The sequence below is a fragment of the Astatotilapia calliptera genome, chromosome 11, assembly GCF_900246225.1.
Source record: "Astatotilapia calliptera chromosome 11, fAstCal1.2, whole genome shotgun sequence".
Taxonomy (NCBI): Eukaryota; Metazoa; Chordata; class Actinopteri; order Cichliformes; family Cichlidae; genus Astatotilapia; species Astatotilapia calliptera.
Window position 1 is genome coordinate 23361771 of NC_039312.1, and position 23053 is coordinate 23384823.

The 23053-nt window shown below is 41.4% G+C and overlaps 1 protein-coding gene across 2 annotated transcripts; it reads left to right on the forward strand.

Moving 5' to 3' along the window:
• The first annotated feature begins 28 nt into the window (after positions 1–28).
• On the forward strand, positions 29–23053 carry atp1a3b (ATPase Na+/K+ transporting subunit alpha 3b). 2 transcript variants are annotated; one of them, XM_026186021.1, is made up of 23 exons: positions 29–147; positions 290–382; positions 13620–13736; positions 14512–14571; positions 14696–14899; positions 15113–15226; positions 15608–15742; positions 15865–15982; positions 16610–16878; positions 17108–17306; positions 17433–17677; positions 17776–17968; positions 19631–19806; positions 19896–20032; positions 20128–20278; positions 20822–20990; positions 21266–21420; positions 21512–21635; positions 21903–22048; positions 22132–22262; positions 22414–22515; positions 22601–22692; positions 22951–23053. In XM_026186021.1, exons 2-23 carry the CDS (start codon positions 377–379, stop codon positions 22977–22979), a joined length of 3072 nt encoding a protein of 1023 aa, XP_026041806.1. In that variant the 5' UTR covers positions 29–147; positions 290–376; the 3' UTR covers positions 22980–23053. The 2 variants fall into 2 exon arrangements, with proteins under 2 accessions (XP_026041806.1, XP_026041807.1); XM_026186022.1 differs by having other exon boundaries at positions 13659–13736.

Consider the following 23053-nt stretch of genomic DNA (forward strand, 5'->3'; position numbering starts at 1 on the left):
AAATGGGGAGGGAGGTGGTACTTGTGGCCACAAGTATCAGAGAGCAAAGGGAGGAAGCGGTTCCCCGCGTGATGCTCCGCTTGAGACTGCAGAATTTCATTTGAAAGACGTCCCACAAGGGGAAACTGCAGCCTAACCTCGCCGAAGGTTTGAGAGACAGTTTATTTAAACCAAAGACAATTCTTCTGTCAGACTTAGGCTATAGATAACTTGTCTGACGTCGTTTACCTGTGTTTTTTTCCACTATGCAACACAAAACAACTGAGCATATCTTCTTTTGCTTTTCAAGGCAAGGCATTTTGATATAGTTCAACGTGAGGGGCTGACACCTCTCAAGCCGTGCATCACCTGAGAGGAAAAGAGTGACTGCGTCAACATGGGGGTAAGAACCGGCGATTCCAACTTTTTTACTGCGTTGTAGCCCACCTGAAGTGGCCTGAAAAGTGAGAGGTAGCCTAAAGCCTAAAGAAAAGCTGTCAAACTGAGACGTGATGTCATTTTTGTTCTTAATGGAAATCCCGTTTGTCTGAGTGACATTGACTCTAATGCGGAACTGTGTTTTACGCCGGTCTAGACTGCGACAAATTGATGTAGCCACGAGCTCTTATCTAGTGCAGTAGTGGAAACGAGCTTCTTTTGGACTGTTCACTTTCATTCGACTTGGATCAGTTATTATTTCTGGCTCGTGTGGGCTAATTTGTACTGGGATTCTCATTAATTGCTGCCCCCGTGATGAAATGTTTAGAAACGAATGCCAAAGTCTTATATCTAAGTACTGTAGGTCTGTGATGTTTCCAGCTTGTCGGTGTGTCAGATGTGTAGGCTCTTTTAAGTCGTATAGGCCTTACTTTGACCATAACCTTGCCAGCCATGATAGGCCTAATCGGTTTATTCTTCCTGTATGCTCCTGTGTATTAGAGGAGGAGCACGTGTTAAGGTTATTCCCCTCCCCATCATTAAGCTGCAGTTTAAAAATAATACTGAGTTTTGCCACATTTTCGGCAGACTTGCATGCACTTTCTTTATGATTAAAGACCGCAGTGCATTATGACCTCCTTCATGCCCTCGCTGCCCACCCCCACCCACCTCCACCTTCCTCCTGCCCTCTGCTGCGTTAAACCCCGCTGGCATCCCCCCCTTCTGCGGTCATCTGTTTGCGCGCAAGCGAAGCAACTGTCCGGTGAGGATGATGAGCACGCCGCGTACTTACACTGGACGCTATCAGCTGAGGAGTCCATCCTCGGCACCCTCGCTGTCCCGTGCGTCATAATGCGGTTACCACGAATAAGCGCTTCACCAGCTTAGGCTATTTCCCCTTTAATTTGTGACATAACAGGGACTCGATAATCGCCAGCAGTGACTACATTTACACACATCACAGATTAAAGAAACGACGACTCCAGCCGGCTACACGAGGAGAATGACAATAATGACAATAAGGTTCGTCAGTGTGACTTTAGAGGGCTCTCTTCTACTGCGCGCATCCATTAAGCTATTAAACGCATTTGAGCTGTTTCCGGGTATATGGATAAACTTATCACTCGTGTAAATTGACCAGTATGGAGTCTGGTGGAAAAATACAAGGTAAAGTCAAGATGCGGCTGGTGGTGTGAGTTATTGCGCAATTCGGCTCCATCGCCTCGCCATGAAAGAGTAGTAATATTTAACCCCTGTGCACCGACTGAGCGATGCGGTGGCATGACGCTGCAGTAGGAAGACCATGCGGAGCTGAGACATTTCCAGCTCTGCGGAGGCAGTGCAAGCCGGTTTCATTACAGTGAGACCAGCTAATGTTGCCCTGCAAAGCCTGACATTTCTGCGCCAACAGAGAGGTTCAGTGTGTTGGATTCCGGGGAGGTAGAAGAGAGCCTCCGGTCCATGTCAGTGTCTTCTTATAGATGTGGAAGCTATAGTGGGCACTGCGTCAAAAGGGATGGGAGTGCAAAAAAAAAAAAGTGCTTACGCATGTGCTGCTGCTGCTGCTGCTGCTGCTGTGTGGAAGTTCACTGAAGCAGTGAGAGAGGGACGTTGAGTGGAAATGGACTGTCATTTCAGAGGATGTCCTGTCTCCTCGGAGACTGCTGTTATAGAACAGATCAATAAGGAATATGAGCTTCCCTTCTGATGTCTTAAATCATAAAGAAAGTATATGCAAGCCTGCCGAATGTGTTTGCGCTTAAGGCGCTGAGGTTACCCTAAATGGAAAAGATGGATGGATAATGGAATAGAGCTGTGTATGGAAAAGTGTCATCACTTGTGCTGATGTACAGCACTGACTTGTCCCTCTTTCCGTCTGAGGATTTCGCACTAGCGCACTGTCCTATAGCATTGCCAGCTGTCCTTTCCCAAGGCCGCAGGGGGCACCGCTTGCGACGTTCCTTCTGCTTCAAACCGGGGGCGGGGCCTCTGGTGTGGAAATTCCCTGTAAAAGGCTGTGATAGGCTGGCACGAGCAGCCACGCAGAAAGGACCCGGTTAACAAGAGAGAATAGAGCAACCAACCGGCACGTTTTGTCAGACACAGAGATATACGTTCTAAATTTGGAGGACAATCTCTAAGGAAAGAGCATGATGTAACGCACACATAGGTCACCTTCTCATCTTTCTCACTGTCCTTTCTGCATTGATGCAGTTACTGAGGATGAGTCCATGGGAGGAATGTAAAGTGAGATGTTGAGGAAGGGCTGCACACATGCAACATCTGCAGCTGTTTATCTTCAAACTCATGACACAAAGGAAGGGAATGTGCCACTGCTGAGAGAACAACGGGTACAGAGAGAAAGGAAAGACAGATTAGTGGTGGTTGGTTTGCAGGAGTAGTGAGAGAAAGAGAGAGGGATTTAGAACGAAGGAGGTGGCATATGTTGAGGGGAGGGGTGGTTGGATGTATATCCTGTTACAGGATAATCACCTGAGGCTCACAATACCGCAGCTCATGTTTCCTCTTTCTGTGCCTGGTCATATTGGTTAACCGGGAGAGCAGAGAGAAATGGGATGAGGAGAGGAAGGATGTACTTGGGTCGAAGCATAATAGGTCTTAATAATTTTTGTTTTCATGATTGAACAGTTAGTGTTGAGGTGAAGAGGTAGGGATGTAGGGATTGTCTTTAAACCCCAGTAAGGAAAAAAGAAATTAAGGTGATTTAGCAGCAGAAAGGATTTTTAAGAAAGGCCATAATGGCTGATGGTGATGGGTGTGTCTGTGCTGCTGTTAGTGCAGTGTGGCTGAGGAGAAGCTCCTGATAAAGATAAGTCCCCTCAAAGACTGGATTCATTCATTACCTTATGATATAAAGGCTTTCAAACTGGTACCAGAGAAGTGTGCGCTGCTATAGAAAAGAAGTTGGAAGGTGTAACAGAAAGTAATTCAGGAGTTGGATATGTGTGTCCGCTGCAGAAGCCCAGCCCTCAGTTTGGTGCAGAGTGCTGCACATCCCTCCCCATTGCACCTGCTGCCTGATGCAGATAGGCTGCACTGAACCACAGCTGATGTGTCCTGCACGTTGCAAGAGCCAATAAAAAAGCATAAAAGATCTAATGAAACACAAGTTTATCATAGACCTGTGGCCCAGAGGTCAGTTAAGGTCATTATGGTGATTCTTTGAAATGGACCTCCACTGCTCGCGTCAAGCCACTTGGATCAATAGACGTCCTTTGTAATCAAAGCAATTTTTTTAGTGAGAGTGCTGCTTGAGGATAGATTTCTGTAGTGCCTCAGCAACACCCCTAGAGTTAGCCTCCCTGCTAGCTTAAAACTAATAAGACTAGACTTGAGCTGCGAGCTCGTGTAATTCTAATAAAATGTAAAGGTCAGTGCTGTCTCCTTTCTACATTACTTGTAGAACAAAATTACAGTAGACGGACAGAGTGATTGATGTGGCCAACAGTTCTGCAACATTAACGTGCTGATGGTCTCCCATAAAGAGACCGAGTCAGGAGGGTTAGGTTGCCTGACTACGGCAACATGACTAATTCAGGGTGTTGTCGTGGAGATGTGTGTGTCCCTTTGTGAATACACTAAAGGAGAACATGTAACACTGGGCAGCCACAGTGGACAAAGGCTTATCACAGACCCAAAAGAGGTCATTAGCTCTCTGTTTGTTACGATTTAAGCTGCAGCACTCTGCAAGGAAATTAATTTTTTTCTTTTCTGTAAATTTATCTTGACTGTTAAATTGTGCATTTTCCATTCGTTCCTGCATCTGATAGACTTTACATGAGGGACCCTGCATGTTTTAATGGGATATGTTAATAGGTATTTGGTAGTTTTGCAGTCAGCAGCTGGTGCGTGTAGATGTGAGATCATTAACATCTGCATATCTCAGTGTGACCTCTTGCCTGATAGTTGAGGTGCCCTCTCTCACACTGTGGCACGATGCCATGTTTTCTACCAGCGCCAAGAAATTAAGATTTACAATACTAGTGTCATGTAATTAATGTATTCTTAGTGCTTATTTTCTGATTATATTGTTTGATGTACTTTAGTAATGAAGGTGCTCAGCTAAGTGCTCAGCCAGACTGAAAAACAGGAAGTTAGTGTAGAGCTATACAAGCATATTAATAAATACAGGAAGCCAGAAAGGAGGAACTTGTAACATATAAGGAGTTGTTGAAACTATGTGTGACGTGTAAAGTACCAAAATAACACCTATATGTGAGACATTCTTATGTCATTCTAATGTTAGAGATCCTGCAACTGGCATTGGGCTGTGCAGGGCTCTCTCTCTCTTCCGGAAGATGATTGAATAAAGAATTAAATATAAAATGTTTTGACCGCTCTGAGTCAGGTGTTCTCTGTTCTGTTATGGGGATCAAAGAATCTGGTTTTAATACTAGTCTAAATCAGGCAACATTCACTCTCAGACCAAGACACACAGACAGTAGTATTAAAGTCCTTAACAGTGCCCAGCATTATGCAGTCCATCGTACAGAACTATAGTTACACAGTTACACACAAACGGTCTCTATGGGTTGAACGGATGCAGATAATGAGGGACAGGCAGATGGACACAAGGCAGCAGAGTGGAGGGGAGGGGGGGGGGGGGGTTATAACGCTGAGATAAAGCTGAGATTGTCAGTTCGACTTATCAGTGATTATGTTTCTTGCTTTTGTTTATTTTTAGTTTTCGGAGCCACCCCAAAGTGGATGATTTAAGAGCTGTACAGAGTTAATCTCTCTTTGTGTGTTTGTGTTTCCTGAGATTAAGATTTTGTTTCAGTACTCAGCCACAGTCTTTTTATTATTATTATTATTATTATTATTATTATTATTATTATTATTATTATTATTATTTATTATTATTATCATACATACATTTCATTTCCTCCAGTATTAAAGGAATGTCAGTAGGGACCGGTCCGCCTCTGTCTGTTTCCTTCAGAAGGGTTTTCCCTTTCTTCTTTTTCAAGTCTGGTATCTGCAGTCTCTCCCTATTGATGTCTCTTCACTTTGTTAAACAGAAAGATAAGAAAACTCCACATCACTCTCAGGGCTGATACAGAGAGGCAAGAGCTCTTTGGTGGTCTCCTTTTCAAATACTAATCGTCAGTTAACAGTGACAATTTAATTATTTCCTTACCCAGTGCTGTTATAAAGACGTTCACCAAACGATTGCTACAGCGATACAATGACAAAAATTCATTTATGCCCGAGAATGGTGTAGAAAGGAGAGTGAGAGAGACAAAGAGAAGGAGAAACACGGTGGGTTAATCCAGTGTAGTAATCAGACTAAATAATCCCAACAGCCATGGGTCGCTACCCTGAGCCCCCTACTGTGGGCCCGAGCCCTTCCATCCTACTGCAAGAAACAGCAGATGGCCCAATGACCTTGCAAGGTGTCACACACGAGCACACACGTATGCATTCAGTACCATAGGGTGTATACACGAGTCACAGGGACACACACACACACACTTACTGAAACAGTGTTAAGATTTTATGTGGTGAACACTTTTATTAGTTTTTACATTTTATCTAGTAAAATTCAATGTTTTTAACTTTAAAATGCTTTCATTGGATCATTTTAGGTTAGAAGAGCAGCTTATTAGTGATGGGTCGTTCGCGAACGAAATGGCTCTTAGAGCCGGCTCTTTGACGTGAACGACGCGAGCCGGCTCCTTATCGCGAGCCGTCACGTGGGTTTTTTTTTTTTTTTTTTCTTTCTCTCAGCCTCTCTCTCGCACTTTTTTTCCCGCTTCACTCTGCACGCGAGCCTTGTGCTTTACGCTGGGCAGAGGGGGGAGGGGCGGTAGTTACACTCAGTAGCACAGGAACAGAGCCAGAGAGAGAGAAAGAGAGGCAGGGACAACAACATTAGAAAGGTATAGTAATCATCCACAACTATTTTCGGTTGCAGATGATAAAGGATTGAGAAAGTTTATTCATGCAGGTCCATATGACAGAGAATATGCATGTTCTTTTAGTTTTCATATTATAATTTATATTTAATTGTGTTGTGGTTTGCAGTGTTTTGTGTTCTTTTCACTTTAAATTTGTGAAAGGAAAAAGCTGAAAATTTAAATAGTTAAAACTTGAAATGTGAATAGTTGATTTTTGTATTATATGATTTATTTATTACATTTTATGTGGAGTGAATAAATAAAAGTATATTTACGGTGGCCCCTAGAGACAAAGCACATACAAACTTCAAATCACGTACGAACTCTGAAGCATGTACAAACTCCAAAACACGTACAAACTCCAAAACACGTACAAACTCCAAAACACGTAAAAACTCCAAAACACGTAAAAACACGTACAAACTCCGAAGCACGTAAAAACTCAGAAGCATTTAAAAACTCAGAAGCACATAAAAACTCAAAACACGTACAAAAGACAACAGAAGTGCTCCAGGATGCTGGTCGCAGTGTTGAGCCTTTGTTATCTTGTGGCTACACAAGCCAGCAAGTACCAACGACCGGATTTGGTGTGTGGTAATAACAGGTAAATGAACTTTTTTTTAAATTATTTGAATATATATATGAGTGCCTGTGTATAAATACACAAACAATACACACATGCTTTCAATTGTGTAATTTAAGTGATCTAGTAGCTCTGCTTTGGAAGTTCAGTTCATGCTGGAAATGTGTTTTGGAGTTTGTACGTGTTTTGTCTCTAGGGGCCACCGCATATATTTATATATAAACATATATAAATAAAACCACTTGTTTTTACGTTAGTAATTCCTTTTGTGCATAATTTTATATTATTGTTAATAATAAATTAATTAAAGCAACAAAACAACCTGAAGAGCCGGTTCGGAGCCGAAAGAGCCGGCTCTTTTTAGTGAGCCGAACCTAAAGAGCCGGATCTCTAAAAAGAGCCGGAAATCCCATCACTACAGCTTATGGACATTCACAGTAAATACATGCTTTAAAAATGTAAGCATGACAAATTTTAAGCTCTCACAACTTTTAATTCTACTCGTTGGTCTATGTGTGTGAAACAGTCGGCTGAGAGGCTTTGCTGACTCCACTCAATGCAACCTTTAAACAAAACGTATGCATCCAGTCATACACGAGTGACTTTACTTTAAACTTTTCTTCTGTTTACCACTCAGTAGTCATGTTAGAAGCACTCAGTAACACCATCATGTGGTGCAGAGGACATGACGTTATCACTGAATGAGTCAGGTCTGCGGAAAAAGAAGAAGGCTAGCCTCATATGACATGTATGACAGATTTTGTGGTCATTGGAAAAAAAGAAAACTTTAAGAAGAAAATGTTGGGCGTAGATGTATTTCTTCCATCTACAAACCACTTCCTCATGTGAAAAGAAACAACACTCTTGTGTTTGTGCATTCATAAGCACCGGTTTCTGTTCTGCCTTATGGCAGGGAAAGAGGAAGGAAAATTACTTCCCAGCTCCAGTGAAACCCGCTATCAGTTCTCATGCCTCAACTTGTCGTGCTAAACAGACTTTGCATAATAATAAATCGTCTCTCAGGTGCCACTCCTCAACACAACATGACACTTCCTGCATTTCTGTCATTCGAGGTAGAAAGTGTGCCGTTATCTGACACAACACTCTCTTTCATTCTCAGGCCTCGCTGACTTTTAGTTTCTTATCTTTTGTGTATTATCACATTACCGTACAGTGACTGGGTCTCTCTTTTATTCACTCTACATCTCCCTCACTCTCTCTGCCGCAATGCGTGTAGATGCTGCACATACGGAGTGTAGCCAATACAATGACTCACCTCTGCTCACACAGACACAGACACATACTTATTCCTTAAATCGATCGCCTGTGAGCGTTATACAGCAGTGACTACAGTGTCCAGTTACAGGTGCATCAATTATTGCTCATCCTGGATTACATCGGGGGATCCGAGGAGTACCAGGCCACCGCTGAGATTCACCATGTCAATGGCCATGCCGGTCTCCATGGTTACTTGCCCTCCAAACACGCTTGCTCATCAGTGTTGTCCACATGAGGGCAAATCGTGTAGTTTGGTCAGCCGGTGCAAGACTCAAACGCGCATGCAGATGCAGGGGGAAAAGATAGTTACTGATATTTGAAACACACTTTGATCAATCAGGATATCACCAGATCTGAGTGATTGCATTCCGTTATCCACAGAGGAGCATGGAATTTCTCCATTTCCTGATGATGCCAAAGATATGTCTGTCCATCACTCTGTTTGCTTGTGATATTGTGAAAGAGCGAGTGTCTGTAATTCCAGCCACGGGTCTCCGTTTCCTTCCTCAGGACAGTGGAGGCTCATTGAATTACCCAGAGCTGTGCGATACAGCTGGACAGAAAAACACAGGCAGCACGTGTTCTTCCTGCATGGCATATTTTCTTCTTCTTCGAGCACCTGATTTAACAGCTAATGTCAAGAGAGATATAAAGATCTAAAAATATATATCAGCTGACAGTGATGTCCCTTTTAAATCAATTTTTGTTTTGTTTTTGCAAAATAACTCAAGAAGAACTATTGCAAATCAGGTGCAGTGAAGCCATCTTGCAACGTGTTTAAAGGCTGAACCCTTTGTCATAATTGAGTGCCAAGCGCACACAAAGCTAAAACACTTAACATTCTGTAAATAAGGCGAAACAAAGGATAAGCTTCCAAGATATCACTTCCTATGTGACTCATGCTGCTAACAACTCATTCATATCCTGCAAATGAACGTTCACATAAGGGCACACTCAGACACCCAAAGTGAGAATATAATCTATTAGCATTTGAGGACACATTCAAAAAGATACGCATAGCATAAGTGCAGTTGCGCAATCTATTAGAGTGGGGTCACTGAGGGTCAAACACTGATATGGAGCCAGCAGACAGACTGCTGGTCAATATCTAATTAGAAGCATGAGAGAAGGGTGACAGCAGCTCCTCTCGTGCTTTCACTCACTCGCTGATCCTTTCTCCACCTCGCTGTATCACCTCCCACTGCTGTCTCCTTTTCCGTGTGCCCAATCCTGTCTGTCATCCATGTCTCTGTCTTTACTTTTCACCACATTTCTCTCTTTGTTTGAGGCTCGTCTCTCCCTCCCCTGCCAGCCACTGTTATTGTCTGTCTGCTGTGTGTGCGACATAAAGAGAAAGAACTTTGTCTCCATATTTATATCATCAGTTTAATCATGCAAATTCACAGGGGAGCAGGTGCACTGCTGAGCTAACAATGCTCCCTAAATGTGTATTTGCTGTGTTCAGTCACTCTCTGTGGAAAAAATTATCTACAACAGCAATAAAAAGTCTGACAGATGATTCACAAGCACCCATCAGTCTGTTGTCTTTGGAACAATGGTGCTAAATTACACTTGAATAGAAGGCAAATCTGTAACTTTCCATGTTATTCAACACCTCTGATCTCTGATCAGAGATATTTAACTGTTATTCAGTCTGAACAGGCACGTTCACATGTGTGTGTACACATGTATGAGCAAGCACTTCCTCTTTGTCATTTTCAGAGACGTGACACACGAGCACACACATGCCCAGGGTCTGTCTCAGAGGGGATGAGCAGCAGTACTTTTCCACTGCATCAGTCTCTGCTCCCTTACCCTCTGTCTCACCAGGCCTGCCCAGTCTTGCTGCAACAAGAGATTTGCTCACCTGTTCTTTTGTTGCAGAAGTGTGTGTGTGTGTGTGTGTGTGTGTGTGTGTGTGTGTGTGTGTGTGTGTGTGTGTGTGTGTGTGTGTGTGTGTGTGTGTGTGTGTGTGTGTGTGTGTGTGTGCTTGTAGTCCAGTCAAACAGCTACCTCGCTCTAACAGCCTACTCTCTGCTTGACATGCTTGAACGAGTGGTTTTATTGTTTGCTTTGAATTCAGCAGTGGTCGTTGAGAGCAGCACTCCCTCAATTGGTCGGCAATTTTCCCAAGATGTCTTGCATGTGTTGCTTCATGAATACTTTTTTTTTTCAGTTATGAGCACAACCAGAAAGGCAGGTCTTAAGTAACAATTGCATACAGACTAAATACGCAGAGACATGATTTCACAAGACTTTTGCACAAGAGCAGTACAATTACAGCTCAAGTGGAAAATTCACTGGCAGGCTGATCTTTATTACGCACACTGGTGTAACTGCAGGGGTGTATGTTTTGGTGCGGTCTGGGTGTGGGAGTTTCCATGTCAACATGTGCGGAGGACTCGGGATCTCGTTTCATACCCCCTCCCAGGTGCTTTTGTAAATGTGTCCGTTTGATTTGGATAAAGGGCCAACTTGTTTTAGACTAATTATGTTCGAGGTCAGATAAGCAGTTCATATCTAATTTACAATATCAGATTTAAATAAAGTGACCAAGCAGGAGTGATCAACCCGGCTATACCACTAGAGGGTGTATTTTTCCCTGTGAACAACAGCACACATTCAGCACTTCATCATATTTAAGTTACAGGTTAACCTTTAACCTCGTTTTTTTTTATCGTTTGACACAAAGTGACTGCTGTTATTGATTTATTAGTCGATAGGTATTGACTTTTCTGTTTGACTTGTGGGGATTTAATTTTGCAATCCCCTGCGTGGAATCAATACTGTATATTTCACTAAAATGATGTTTCACCAAGCTCAACTCCCCCGATGACCAGGTTGGATCAGTGAGCGAACCCACTTGCATCTCCTGGGAGGAGTTCTTGTCACTCCATGTCACCTCTGACCTTTGATGAAGCAGATTTGTATGGATGAGGCTCATCAAAGGTCAGACTACTCTCCTTCCAGACAACAGGCTAGAATTACAGCTATAGACTAAGGATCAGAAAATGCAATGATGGAGGAAATGAGGTTATAAATAGCTCACTTATGTGTAGTTAAACAAAGTGAGCCATCTTCTAAGGGGAGATTTACAGTAACTGGAATAATAGATTTGATGTAAAGCAGGCAGAGGAGAGTAAAGACAGCTGATGTGTCTGTGTCTGCATGTTTGCGTATACACGCAGTTTAATTTTTCTTGACATCAAAGTGGCTCTGATGGTTTTGTATTGTAGTGCATGCAAGAGTCTGGTAAGAAACGCTTTGATGAGTCTGCAAACTCAATTTTCCTGTTCGCTGTCTCTTTCTTATGTCGTTAATGCTCACTGCTGGAGAAGTAAATGAAAAGGAGCAAAAGTGATTTGTTAAGACCTCAAGGTTAAACCATTTGCACTATACGTTTTGATGTGTCCATCAGGATCTTGTGGTCATTGAAGGGAGCATTATTTGATCAATGGAGATCAAATGGGTAGATCGGGCTGCAGGCACTTGCTTTGATGTGTTGATAATTCACTCCTAACCCAGTTTTATATTTGGTTGAGCAAAACCGAGCCACCCGGGTAATATGTTTTCAATTCTTTAACAATGCTTATAATAATAGGTTTTTATAGTCATGGGTAGGGCTGGGCCATATTATACCGTTCACGGTAATACCGGTATAATGTTAGGCAACGATAGGAAAATGAAATATCGCGATAGAATGGGAGTAAAACGCGCATGCGCAGTGCCTTTGTTTTCATACGCACATGGCCGATTGTTGAGTGAAACAGATGAAGCAGAATTGGTTTGTAAAAATGGTGCAACTTCAGTGATGTGGAACTGGTTTGGTGTTTGTCCGTCAGATACACAACAAAGCACATTTTTTTGCAGAACATGCAAGCGGCCGTTGTTATTGTCGTATTTGTCGGACTAAGATGCTCTTAAATCTGGGAGTAATCTGGGTCCTAAACTCCGTATTCTTCAGGTCAAACGAACACTGCAGCATCACTGAGAGTTAAAAACTGTCTAAATTCTTTCATCTTTAATAAAACGATCAGCATTGCTGCTTTACCAGGTGTAACTATAAAGTTTAACTTCCAGGCATCCATGAAAACAAAAGTTATTACATTTAACGGAGTTAGAAGTTAGCAGGAAGCTAGCGGAAGTTAGCTCGCTAGTTTCGCTAGTTACCTAAGCATGATATTGCATGTTCTGACTGAGAGATTTCTGAAAAAAATCAAACGTACAGCTCTGCTATCACTTCCAACATAAATGAAGACAGGAAACTAAACAGCAGTGACGTTTGTAGGGTTACTGAAGTTGGGCTAGCTGGTATATAATGATGTGCTATGTGATCGCTAGCGACACAGCTATGTTAGCATAACATAAACAGTGAAGCTGGAGGACGAACACTAACACTTTTCCACTTATAAAAGTTAACGTGAAGGTTCTTCATGGTTAGAGACAAATGCAATCGCATGGCAGGATGCTGTAAACGGACCAAACTTCAGTCAGGAGAACAACTGAGATAATCCATCCACAATACGAGGTTAGTCATTAATATACTGCAACAACATGGGAATAGAGCAGCTGCCAGAGAATTCAACATTAATGAAACAATGGTACAGAAGTGGAGGAAGCAAGAAGAATGAGTTTAATAAAGTTTGATTTCCTGACTGCTTTGTTTCGCTTAATGTGCCTTATAATCCTGTGCACCTTATGGTCCGAAAAATACGTACTGCACACTGCAGTTTAATTTTGCAAAGCACCTCTTTTTAACTTCAGTGGATATTATACATGGTTATGCTCAGGATATGTCAGCCCATTTCTACTGGAAATGCCTTTTGGTTAAACTTTCAGCAAGGAATTTGCATTTGCACTGTTACATTTTTATAAAGCTTTAATGTACATAAAAACCAGCTTCTTGTTTAAGTGAAAATAAATGGAAGGTTGTCTTTTTGCGCTAGTAATGTTGTGGAGTTGTATTTTGTCTCGCATCAATTATATCGTCGGTTATATCGTTATTGCAAATTTTCAAATATATATCGTGATAAATATTTTTGGCCATATCGCCCTGCTCTAGTCATGGTTTTTTTTTTTAGCTAACATCATCCTCAGAAACTAAAAATACATTCCATTATTATACTACTACTACCTCTCAAGGCCACTTCACAAGGATACAACGTTATTAGCTGTGTAATGAAACAAATCTCATCAAGGCCAGTTCAGCAGTGCCCACTGCCTTTAATTCAGCTGCAGTCAGTGGCTGATTAATACTCTTAAGAAGGCTGCTCTCGCATCAGTTTACAAATGTTTTAATATTTTACAGAGCAGTGTAGTTTTTAATGGCTGCAATGAACATAACAAACCAAGAGGACAAGGGCTGCTCTCTCCATTATGTAGTCCACAGGCATGTATAAAACATGTGTGTATGTCTGTAGTATGGGAAGTCAGACAGTTACCGCGTTGCCACCACACAGGACAAAGATGACCGATCCCCCAAGAAGAAGAAGGGGGCAACCAAGGACATGGATGACCTGAAGAAGGAAGTACCCATTGTAAGTAAACGCTTCCTTTTTTTTCTAAGAATAGTTGTGTAGTAGTAACTGAGTTTTGCTATGATGTGTGTTAGAGGTTACAAAGTTTTACTGCACTCTGTTTCCATCTTGCTGGATTTAATTGTCACTGTTGAGTGGATCCATACAAAGGTCTGGTCATGGGCAAAGTTTTGGGTCAGTTCATTTTTGTTCCTGTCAGTCAAAGGATGATTGATCGCTCGTGTACAGTTTTCTTAGTATTTCAATATTTTTTTTAAATGATATTGTGAAAAAAATTTTTTAACATCCTTGAAATGATGCAAGGATGTATTTTTGAAGAAAATCTTCTTTCAGAATGGAATTAATGGAAGGAAACTGGCAGCATTTTTTCGGACAGAGAAGAAATTATTTTCCCATACACGCAAACGTTTTTGTATTTTTTGCTGGTAAGATGGGGGGACTTATTATGAGGAAGTCGGCATTTTCGTCCCACTTTTCAGCCCAAGAAACAGACACCATGGTCGCCATACCTGGCTGCCGTTACCACATACTCTTACCCCTCAGGTGAACTGCATGCATGGCGTTGATTTCTGAATTTCCTTCTGTAAAATAAAACGATAGATTTTTTTTTTTAATCAAAATTTCCTCCATGAATAAATTTAAGCTGGAGAGTTTTCCCCACAAAATATCTCTGCATGCAACTAAAAATACAAATAAAATTGTGAACTACAAGAAATTCTAATCTACATTGTTTTTATTTTTCTGTTTGTTGGGGGGGGGGGGGGTTTAATAACAGACGGAACACAAAATGTCTGTAGAGGAAGTATGCAGGAAATTCCAGACTGACGTTGTCCAGGTAAGCTGACAACGCATTTTCCCAGTTTGCCACCAGGTGGCAGTGATGTACTTTTCATGGTTAGAGTTTGTGACAAAGAAATGCTTTTGAACTTCACATTCCGCTTCCTCTCGGTTCACTGCAGGGACTGACCAATGCCAAGGCCGCAGAGTTTCTGCTCAGGGATGGTCCCAATGCTCTCACCCCTCCTCCCACCACCCCAGAATGGGTCAAGTTCTGTCGCCAGCTGTTCGGTGGATTCTCCATCCTGCTGTGGACCGGCGCCATCCTCTGCTTTCTGGCCTACGCTATCCAGGCAGCTACCGAGGACGAGCCTGCAGGGGACAACGTGAGCAACCCACACACACATTCACAATTAGTCACACAGGTTTAGCCCAAACATATTCATCTGTGGCCTATTTGCACCTCATTAACATACCCGTCACACCTAAGACTCTTGGGTATTAACATAAATAACACCTCAGTAAATATTTTACACATACTGCACTCGGTGGCTTCAAACCACCCCCACTAACATATTTCTAATTTTCTCTCCTTTCAGTTGTACCTTGGTATTGTGCTCACAGCTGTCGTAGTCATCACCGGTTGCTTCTCATACTTTCAAGAGGCTAAGAGCTCTAAAATCATGGAGTCTTTCAAAAACATGGTACCTCAGGTAAATAGGTGCTTGATCCCGTACACACAGTATGAAGTAATCTATGCTGTAAGGACAGCAGAAGGCGTACAAGACATCCTTGTCGCCACTACTCATATAGCTTTTACTTGAAGAAACCTCCTGCCTCCATTCTACAGTAACATTTAACATGTCAGTCAAGGCCTGTGTGAAATTATCCCCCCACTGCTTCTCCCGTACCTCTCTACTTGCCACTCTGATTTAGAATAAAAGCTGTATACACAAAAAGAAGTTTCACAGCTGGTGCTTGCCAGTGTTTTGATTATAAATTAGTTACTTACAGTATGTAAGTCAAACATATCTACATGGAGCTCTCTAAATGTAATTCTGGCATCATGAATGACATTATTTCCTCTCCTGCAGCAAGCACTGGTGATCCGTGAGGGTGAGAAGGTGCAGATCAATGCTGAGGAAGTGGTGGCCGGAGATCTGATTGAAGTGAAGGGTGGAGACAGGATCCCTGCTGACATCAGGGTGACTTCAGCTCACGGCTGCAAGGTAAAGACACACACACACACACACACACACACACACACACAGTCACATGCATAGATTTATATTTTTGTTTCTTTTTATATGTAATAAAAAAAAAAACTTTAACATTTTCTTTTGCCCAACAGGTAGATAACTCTTCCCTTACAGGAGAATCAGAGCCTCAGAGCAGGTCACCTGACTGTACCCATGACAACCCCCTGGAGACCCGAAACGTTGCTTTCTTCTCCACAAACTGTGTTGAAGGTATTGTCACCATGGCAATAACACTGCATGCTATTGTTACCTTGCAGGACTGTGGTTGAATTTAAAGCCCTCAGTTTGAACAAAGCGATAAAGTTCACAGTTAAAGGGACAGTTCACCCCAGAAACTTTATGGGCTTTGAGGCCGTTTGGCAAGTTGATCAACTTTGGAGACTAAGTCTGTATAAACTAGAACATACTAATGTACTAGAACTAGATGAAGCAACAAACAAATAGAACACAGCCATAGTGATTTTTTTCTAGAAATCATGACACACTAACTAAAAAAAACCTCTCCAGAAACCCATAAACATTGTGAACAATTTTCTTCTGCTTGAAATATCCGACATGCAGCAAAGGGCCACGGGTCTGACTCCAACCCAGCGCTCTGTCCATGTGGCATGCCTGTATGGTTGCCTGCTTAACTACTGAGCTAAACTGGCGCCCCCTTACACACAATATTGTCACTGCGCTCTTTTTGTTGTTTTTTTTATCTCTAAACCCAGTTGTCAGGTCGTGATTTTAGAAATGTGTTTTTAAATAAAATTAAAAAAAAATCACCTTCTAATGCAACAAAGTTGTTGCACCTGTAAGATTGTATTTCTGATTTTGTTTTTTGATCCACACCAGGCACAGCGCGTGGCATTGTTATTTGCACTGGAGACCGCACAGTCATGGGCCGCATTGCTACTCTGACGTCCGGCCTGGAAACCGGCAAAACACCCATTGCCCGCGAGATCGAGCACTTTATCCACATTATCACAGGAGTGGCTGTCTTCTTGGGCGTCACCTTTTTCATCTTGGCCATCATTTTGGGTTACACCTGGCTGGAGGCCGTCATCTTCCTCATTGGCATCATTGTGGCTAACGTGCCTGAAGGGCTGCTGGCTACTGTAACTGTAAGCAGGCAAACATTTGCTTTATTTTTGTATTTTTTTTGGTTACATATTTCAGTGCTTTCCTTTGCCTGATTCTTTTTCATGCCTTTTCACTGGTCTTTTTGGAGATTCTATAGAAATAAACACAAACCTTCTCATTTAGTGTGTTTAATATTGTGCTAGTGTATAATTAGATTACTTCTTTTAGAATCGAGGAAACGGATCAGTTGACAATTTGAACTCTGTGCAGGTATGTCTGACTCTGACTGCCAAGCGTATGGCTAAGAAGAACTGCCTGGTGAAAAACTTGGAAGCTGTTGAAACTCTGGGCTCCACCTCCACCATCTGCTCTGACAAGACCGGCACCCTGACCCAGAACAGGATGACTGTGGCCCACATGTGGTTTGACAACCAGATCCATGAGGCTGACACCACAGAGGACCAGTCGGGTAAGTGAAGGGACGGCATACGGGCAACACTGATGGCTCAAATATTTTTATAGTGTAAAAGAATTAAAAATGATTACTAAAAAAGTACAACATTTATTAATTCTCACTCTTACATTCCTTCTGCAGGTGCTGCATTTGACAAGAGCTCTGTGACATGGCTGTCTCTTTCTCGTGTTGCTGCTCTGTGTAACCGCGCACAGTTCAAAGCTGGACAAGACTCAGTGTCCATCCTGAAGCGTGACGTGGCTGGTGATGCCTCAGAGTCAGCTCTGCTGAAGTGTATCGAGCTGTCATGCGGCTCAGTCAGGATGATGAGGGATAAGAACAAGAAGGTGGCTGAGATTCCCTTTAACTCCACCAACAAATACCAAGTGAGTAAAGGGTCAATATGGGTGAACACATATGTTATACACTGAGTAATGCATCAGATGGTCTCATTTTAATGCTTATCTCTGTTCTCCTCCCCTAGCTTTCTGTTCATGAAACAGAAGATCCAAATGACAACCGCTACTTGCTGGTGATGAAGGGAGCCCCTGAGAGGATCCTGGATCGTTGTTCCACCATCATGCTGCAGGGCAAGGAGCAGCCTATGGATGAGGAGATGAAGGAAGCTTTCCAGAATGCTTACATGGAGCTGGGAGGACTGGGAGAGAGAGTACTGGGTAAGGTCGAAAGAGGTGAAGGTGGATACTGAGGGAAAGATTTGACAGTGTGGCCATCAGGTTCAAAATCCCAAAATACACATTTTATTTAATAACAATTTATTTGAAAATGTAGCTCAGCTAAAAGTATTATTTTAGTCATCGCTTAATAGCCTATCGGATGCAGTGTATGTTCTTCTGGGCAAAGGATTGAGTGTTTACTTTATTATAAATGTGGTTTCCATTCATGATCATAGATAAAACGATAAGTCCGAACTTTCTTCATGCCAGGCTGCAGATGTTCCATCCATCCACTGTTATTCATTTATTTTTTACATCCATTTAACTGGTTTCAAAGAAGAAAATGTTAATGTTAGTACTCAGCTTAATTGTGATTATGGTTTTCACTATAATCGAGCAAGTCCTGTATCTGTGGACGCATCCATCCTGTGCTGTCTTCTGAAGGTCATGTTAACGTCCACTTTCCAGGTTTTGAATTCATTGTCAAACTGGTTTTTAAAAGACTGATCAAATCCAAATTGGACATTAATATATTTTTACTACACATCTGTACTGTGTTTATTTGTTTAATCAGCATCAGCCGCAGAGAGTTTCTTCCTGAGGGTCCTTAACACACTCAATCCAACACGTAAACACAAAACAAGGCTCTCCTCTTGCAGACAGCATTGAGTTTCATGTAGACACTTCCTTACAAGATACTTTTACTTTAGTTCCAAGAATAGGGTTATAAGAAACGACACTTTAGAACTAAACAGCACACATCCGCTGTATTCATTATCCAAACTATTTTAATTACAATTCTTACTAATTTTGATACACACCGTTTTATATTTGACTCGTTCTTTAGGAGCTTAATTTAACATAAACTGGTAGGAACTTCCACCCAATCTTTGCCTGTGAATTACTGTTTTCTGTATATTACTTGTTTTAGCTTTTGGCATTGTAAAGTTATTTTCTGTTGCAAATCATTTTTCACAAGTATGTTCATTAAATGTGAAAACAGTCTTCAATATAATTAGCAATTACCCATCCTAGATTACTATTCATATCACTGACATGATTTCTGTAAGAGCATTATGATGCACGTCGTGAAGATTTATTTTTAATTTGTTGAAATGTTTTTTTTATTTCTTTTACAATAATTGCAATAATCCAGCTGTGATAGAACCACTGCATTTAGAACCTCTGGTTTTATTCATTTTAAACCTCTTCTAACCACCCCCACCCATTCTACTTACAATGTTATTAATGTTGTAAGTTAATTTCTAACATACTGTTAAACCTAATAGTTTTGTCTCTTACACATTTTCAATAGGAAAATGTAAATCACGCGTGATGTAATGAAGGTTTTATACTTTTAGAAGCTCAAAAAGCCCTATTTGAAATAAGGAAATTAACTGTGACAAACCTTGAAATAGCTAATTCAGCATCGCATACAAGAATTGTTTTTTAGAATTATAATACCGCTCTCTTGGTTTTCACTAATTTATAAGACTTTAACATAATTTTTTTAAATTATGATCTGTTGAATTGTTGAAACAAAACACTTTAAGGTTATAACTGTAGGAAGGAGTGTAGTGGAATTTATTTAAAAAGTAGAGAAAGCCACAAAAAATATGCTTAAATAAACAGCATTAAATCACACATTTCCCCTCGCTCCAGGTTTCTGCCACGTGCTGCTGCCAGAGGATCAGTATCCCAAGGGCTTTGCCTTTGACACAGATGATGTTAACTTCCAGACAGATAATCTCTGCTTCGTCGGCCTCATATCCATGATCGACCCTCCCCGTGCCGCCGTGCCTGATGCTGTTGGCAAATGTCGATCCGCTGGTATCAAGGTAAGCTGTTTAGATTCGACACAAACTTCTTTGATCTTTAAGTTTAGTCTATTGTTGCCAATAAGAAGTCATTTTTGTTGTTCTCGTAGGTCATTATGGTTACTGGTGATCACCCGATCACAGCCAAGGCCATTGCCAAGGGAGTGGGCATCATCTCAGAGGGCAACGAGACAGTGGAGGACATCGCAGCTCGTCTCAACATACCTGTCAGCCAGGTCAATCCCAGGTAAGGAACGTTTACAGAAAAACACACACCAAACAAGCAGCAAGTCTCACAAAGTGAAAGCAAATTTGTTCTAACATTTTAATGTCTGTGTTTAGAGACGCCAAGGCCTGTGTGATTCATGGCTCAGACCTCAAGGATCTGTCTCAGGATCAAATGGATGACATCCTGAGGAATCACACGGAGATTGTGTTTGCCAGGACCTCACCACAGCAGAAGCTGATCATTGTAGAAGGATGCCAGCGACTGGTTGGAACATTTTTAATATACTAGCTTGAAAAGAAGCTACAGGTTTTCTTTTTGGAAATGTACTGGCTTAATTCCAGGGACTGCACTTTGAGGTGTCAATATACTTTTGGAACAGCAGATGGCACTATTTGACCACTGGATGAAGAGCTTGCTTTTACACAGGGAGATAGATTGTATTAAAAATGGCCATGTTTTTTCATTTTTAATGCAAAAAATGCACCAGCCTGTTAATTGTTTTTTTTACAGTTCCCAAACTTAACATTTTTCTGTACAAAAGCTAGAAAAATAATGTTAAAAAGAAGCTTTAAAATGAAATGTAAAATAAAGTGGTAACAATCGAAATATAAGCACATACAATATTATATTTTTTTATGTATTAATGTATATTTAATTTATTACATTTATTTAATAATCTTGGAAATTAATAATTTCAATAAACTATCTTAAATTCAATAAAACCTTGCTAAATAATAATGAAAACATGTAACAAAAACAGCTTTTTTATTCGCTTTAATTAATGTCGTTCTCTTTCATTTGTCCTAGGGTGCTATTGTAGCTGTGACAGGTGATGGTGTGAATGACTCACCTGCACTGAAAAAGGCTGACATTGGTGTTGCCATGGGAATCTCAGGCTCCGATGTGTCCAAGCAGGCTGCAGACATGATCTTGTTGGATGACAACTTTGCTTCTATTGTCACTGGAGTGGAAGAAGGTGAGATGACCCAAAGGAGAGCACTGAAAGACTAAGAACGCTTAAATCAATAAAAAGTTTTGTAATGAGAATCTGAGAAAGGACGTAGGAGGAAGATAGAAATGACGCTTTAGAAAGAAAAGAGATGCTAATGGTTGTTGTTTTTTTCCAATAAAAAATGTCTTGCATGAAAGCAGAGTTCCCGATCATCCACTTGCATTTGAGATGTCAGAGTTGGACAGAATGTGACGTGAACTGTCTACTGTTTCTTTTTTTTTCTTTTCTTTACCCTCTAGGTCGTTTGATCTTTGATAATCTTAAGAAGTCCATTGCCTACACCTTGACCAGCAACATCCCAGAGATCACCCCCTTCCTATTTTTTATCATAGTCAACATCCCATTGCCACTGGGAACCATCACAATCCTGTGTATTGACCTGGGAACTGACATGGTAAAGAGCTTAAAAAGACTCTTTGTTTAGTATGATGAATGCAGCATTATGCTCACATACAGCTCATACTGTCTTCTTCTTCTACTCTCAGGTTCCAGCCATCTCTCTGGCTTATGAAGCAGCTGAGAGCGACATCATGAAGCGCCAGCCTAGGAACCCAGCCAGGGACAAGCTGGTGAATGAGAGGCTTATCAGCATTGCCTATGGACAAATTGGTGGGTGAACTGAAGATTGTGACTGTTGATCCAGGCTGTGAATTGTCTTTGATGTGGATTGAAGTTAGATCTGAGTTGCCTAGAAGTCATTTTGTTGTAAAAATCACTTTATCCCCCTCTTTTTTTCTTTTTTTTTTTGTTCACAAAAAACAATAGTTGGATTATCTTTGGAGCTGTCCTCGGTGTTTAGGGGGGAAACTCGATTTTGGAAATCAGAAAACTTAAAAATTGGTAACTCAATCTCGATGTGTGTACATGTTTCTTAAGGTATGATCCAGGCTCTGGGAGGATTCTTCGCCTACTTTGTCATCTTGGCTGAAAATGGTTTCCTGCCCTCTCAGCTAGTAGGCATCCGACTCAACTGGGACGACCGCAGTTTAAATGACCTGGAAGACAGCTATGGCCAGCAATGGGTAAGTGTGTAGTAGGTGCAAATTTTGTGTTTTCACATTTTGCTACTACATCTTACTATTATGGTTCTTTCCTGCCTTCACAGACATATGAACAGAGGAAGATCGTGGAGTTTACATGTCACACAGCCTTCTTTGTCAGTATTGTGGTAGTGCAGTGGGCTGATCTCATCATCTGCAAGACCAGGCGCAACTCTGTCTTCCAGCAAGGCATGAAGTAAGTCAAAGAGCTATTCACTGCATTATAGTTGTCTTTTCTGCCAATCTTATCAGCATAGAAAAAAAATCTAGATTATACTAATCGAGATGTATGTATGTATCTATGTAGATATGTTTTTGGCTTTAATATGTGGCTTTTCTAAACGCAGGAACAAGATCTTGATCTTTGGCCTGTTTGAAGAAACAGCCCTGGCTGCCTTCCTGTCCTACTGCCCAGGCATGGATGTGGCACTCAGGATGTATCCTCTAAAGTGAGTTTCAGCAACACACAGATAAATACATTGAAAGATCAAGTTGTCTGGTTACTTGATTGCAGTTCTCTCGTTCTCTCCACAGGCCTACCTGGTGGTTTTGTGCATTTCCTTATAGTTTTCTCATCTTTGTTTACGATGAAGCTCGAAAACTCATCCTTCGCCGGAACCCTGGAGGTGAGCGAAGTTTTTTTTTTTTTTTTTCATTTAAGTGGGCGTTTCTTTAAAGGTCTTTGGTTCATCAGGCCTAAGATGAGAGTAGTTTAACTTTTTCTGTAGATTATAAACAAAAACAGAAATTTATTAATTATTGAGCAGCAGTTAAGTAACGCTAAGCTAACTGGTGACAGTAGGGTCTAAATATCAAAATAATTTCCCAAGTTACTAAAAGCACTGTTTATTTACTGTGTTTTTTCTCTACTATTTGTGCTTCAGGTTGGGTGGAAAAGGAGACGTACTATTGATCGTTGGAGCACTTTCGCTCAAGCCCCTCACATCTTCCACTTGTTTCTTCCCCCGGTCATTCCATCCTCGGCAA

Excerpts from the sequence above, each read along its gene's own strand:
- atp1a3b (XM_026186021.1), top strand. Across the intron at positions 17,307-17,432 it reads CACCACAGAGGACCAGTCGG|GTGCTGCATTTGACAAGAGC; the intron begins GTAAGTGAAGGG and ends TTCCTTCTGCAG. Across the intron at positions 20,033-20,127 it reads GTCAGCCAGGTCAATCCCAG|AGACGCCAAGGCCTGTGTGA; the intron begins GTAAGGAACGTT and ends GTCTGTGTTTAG.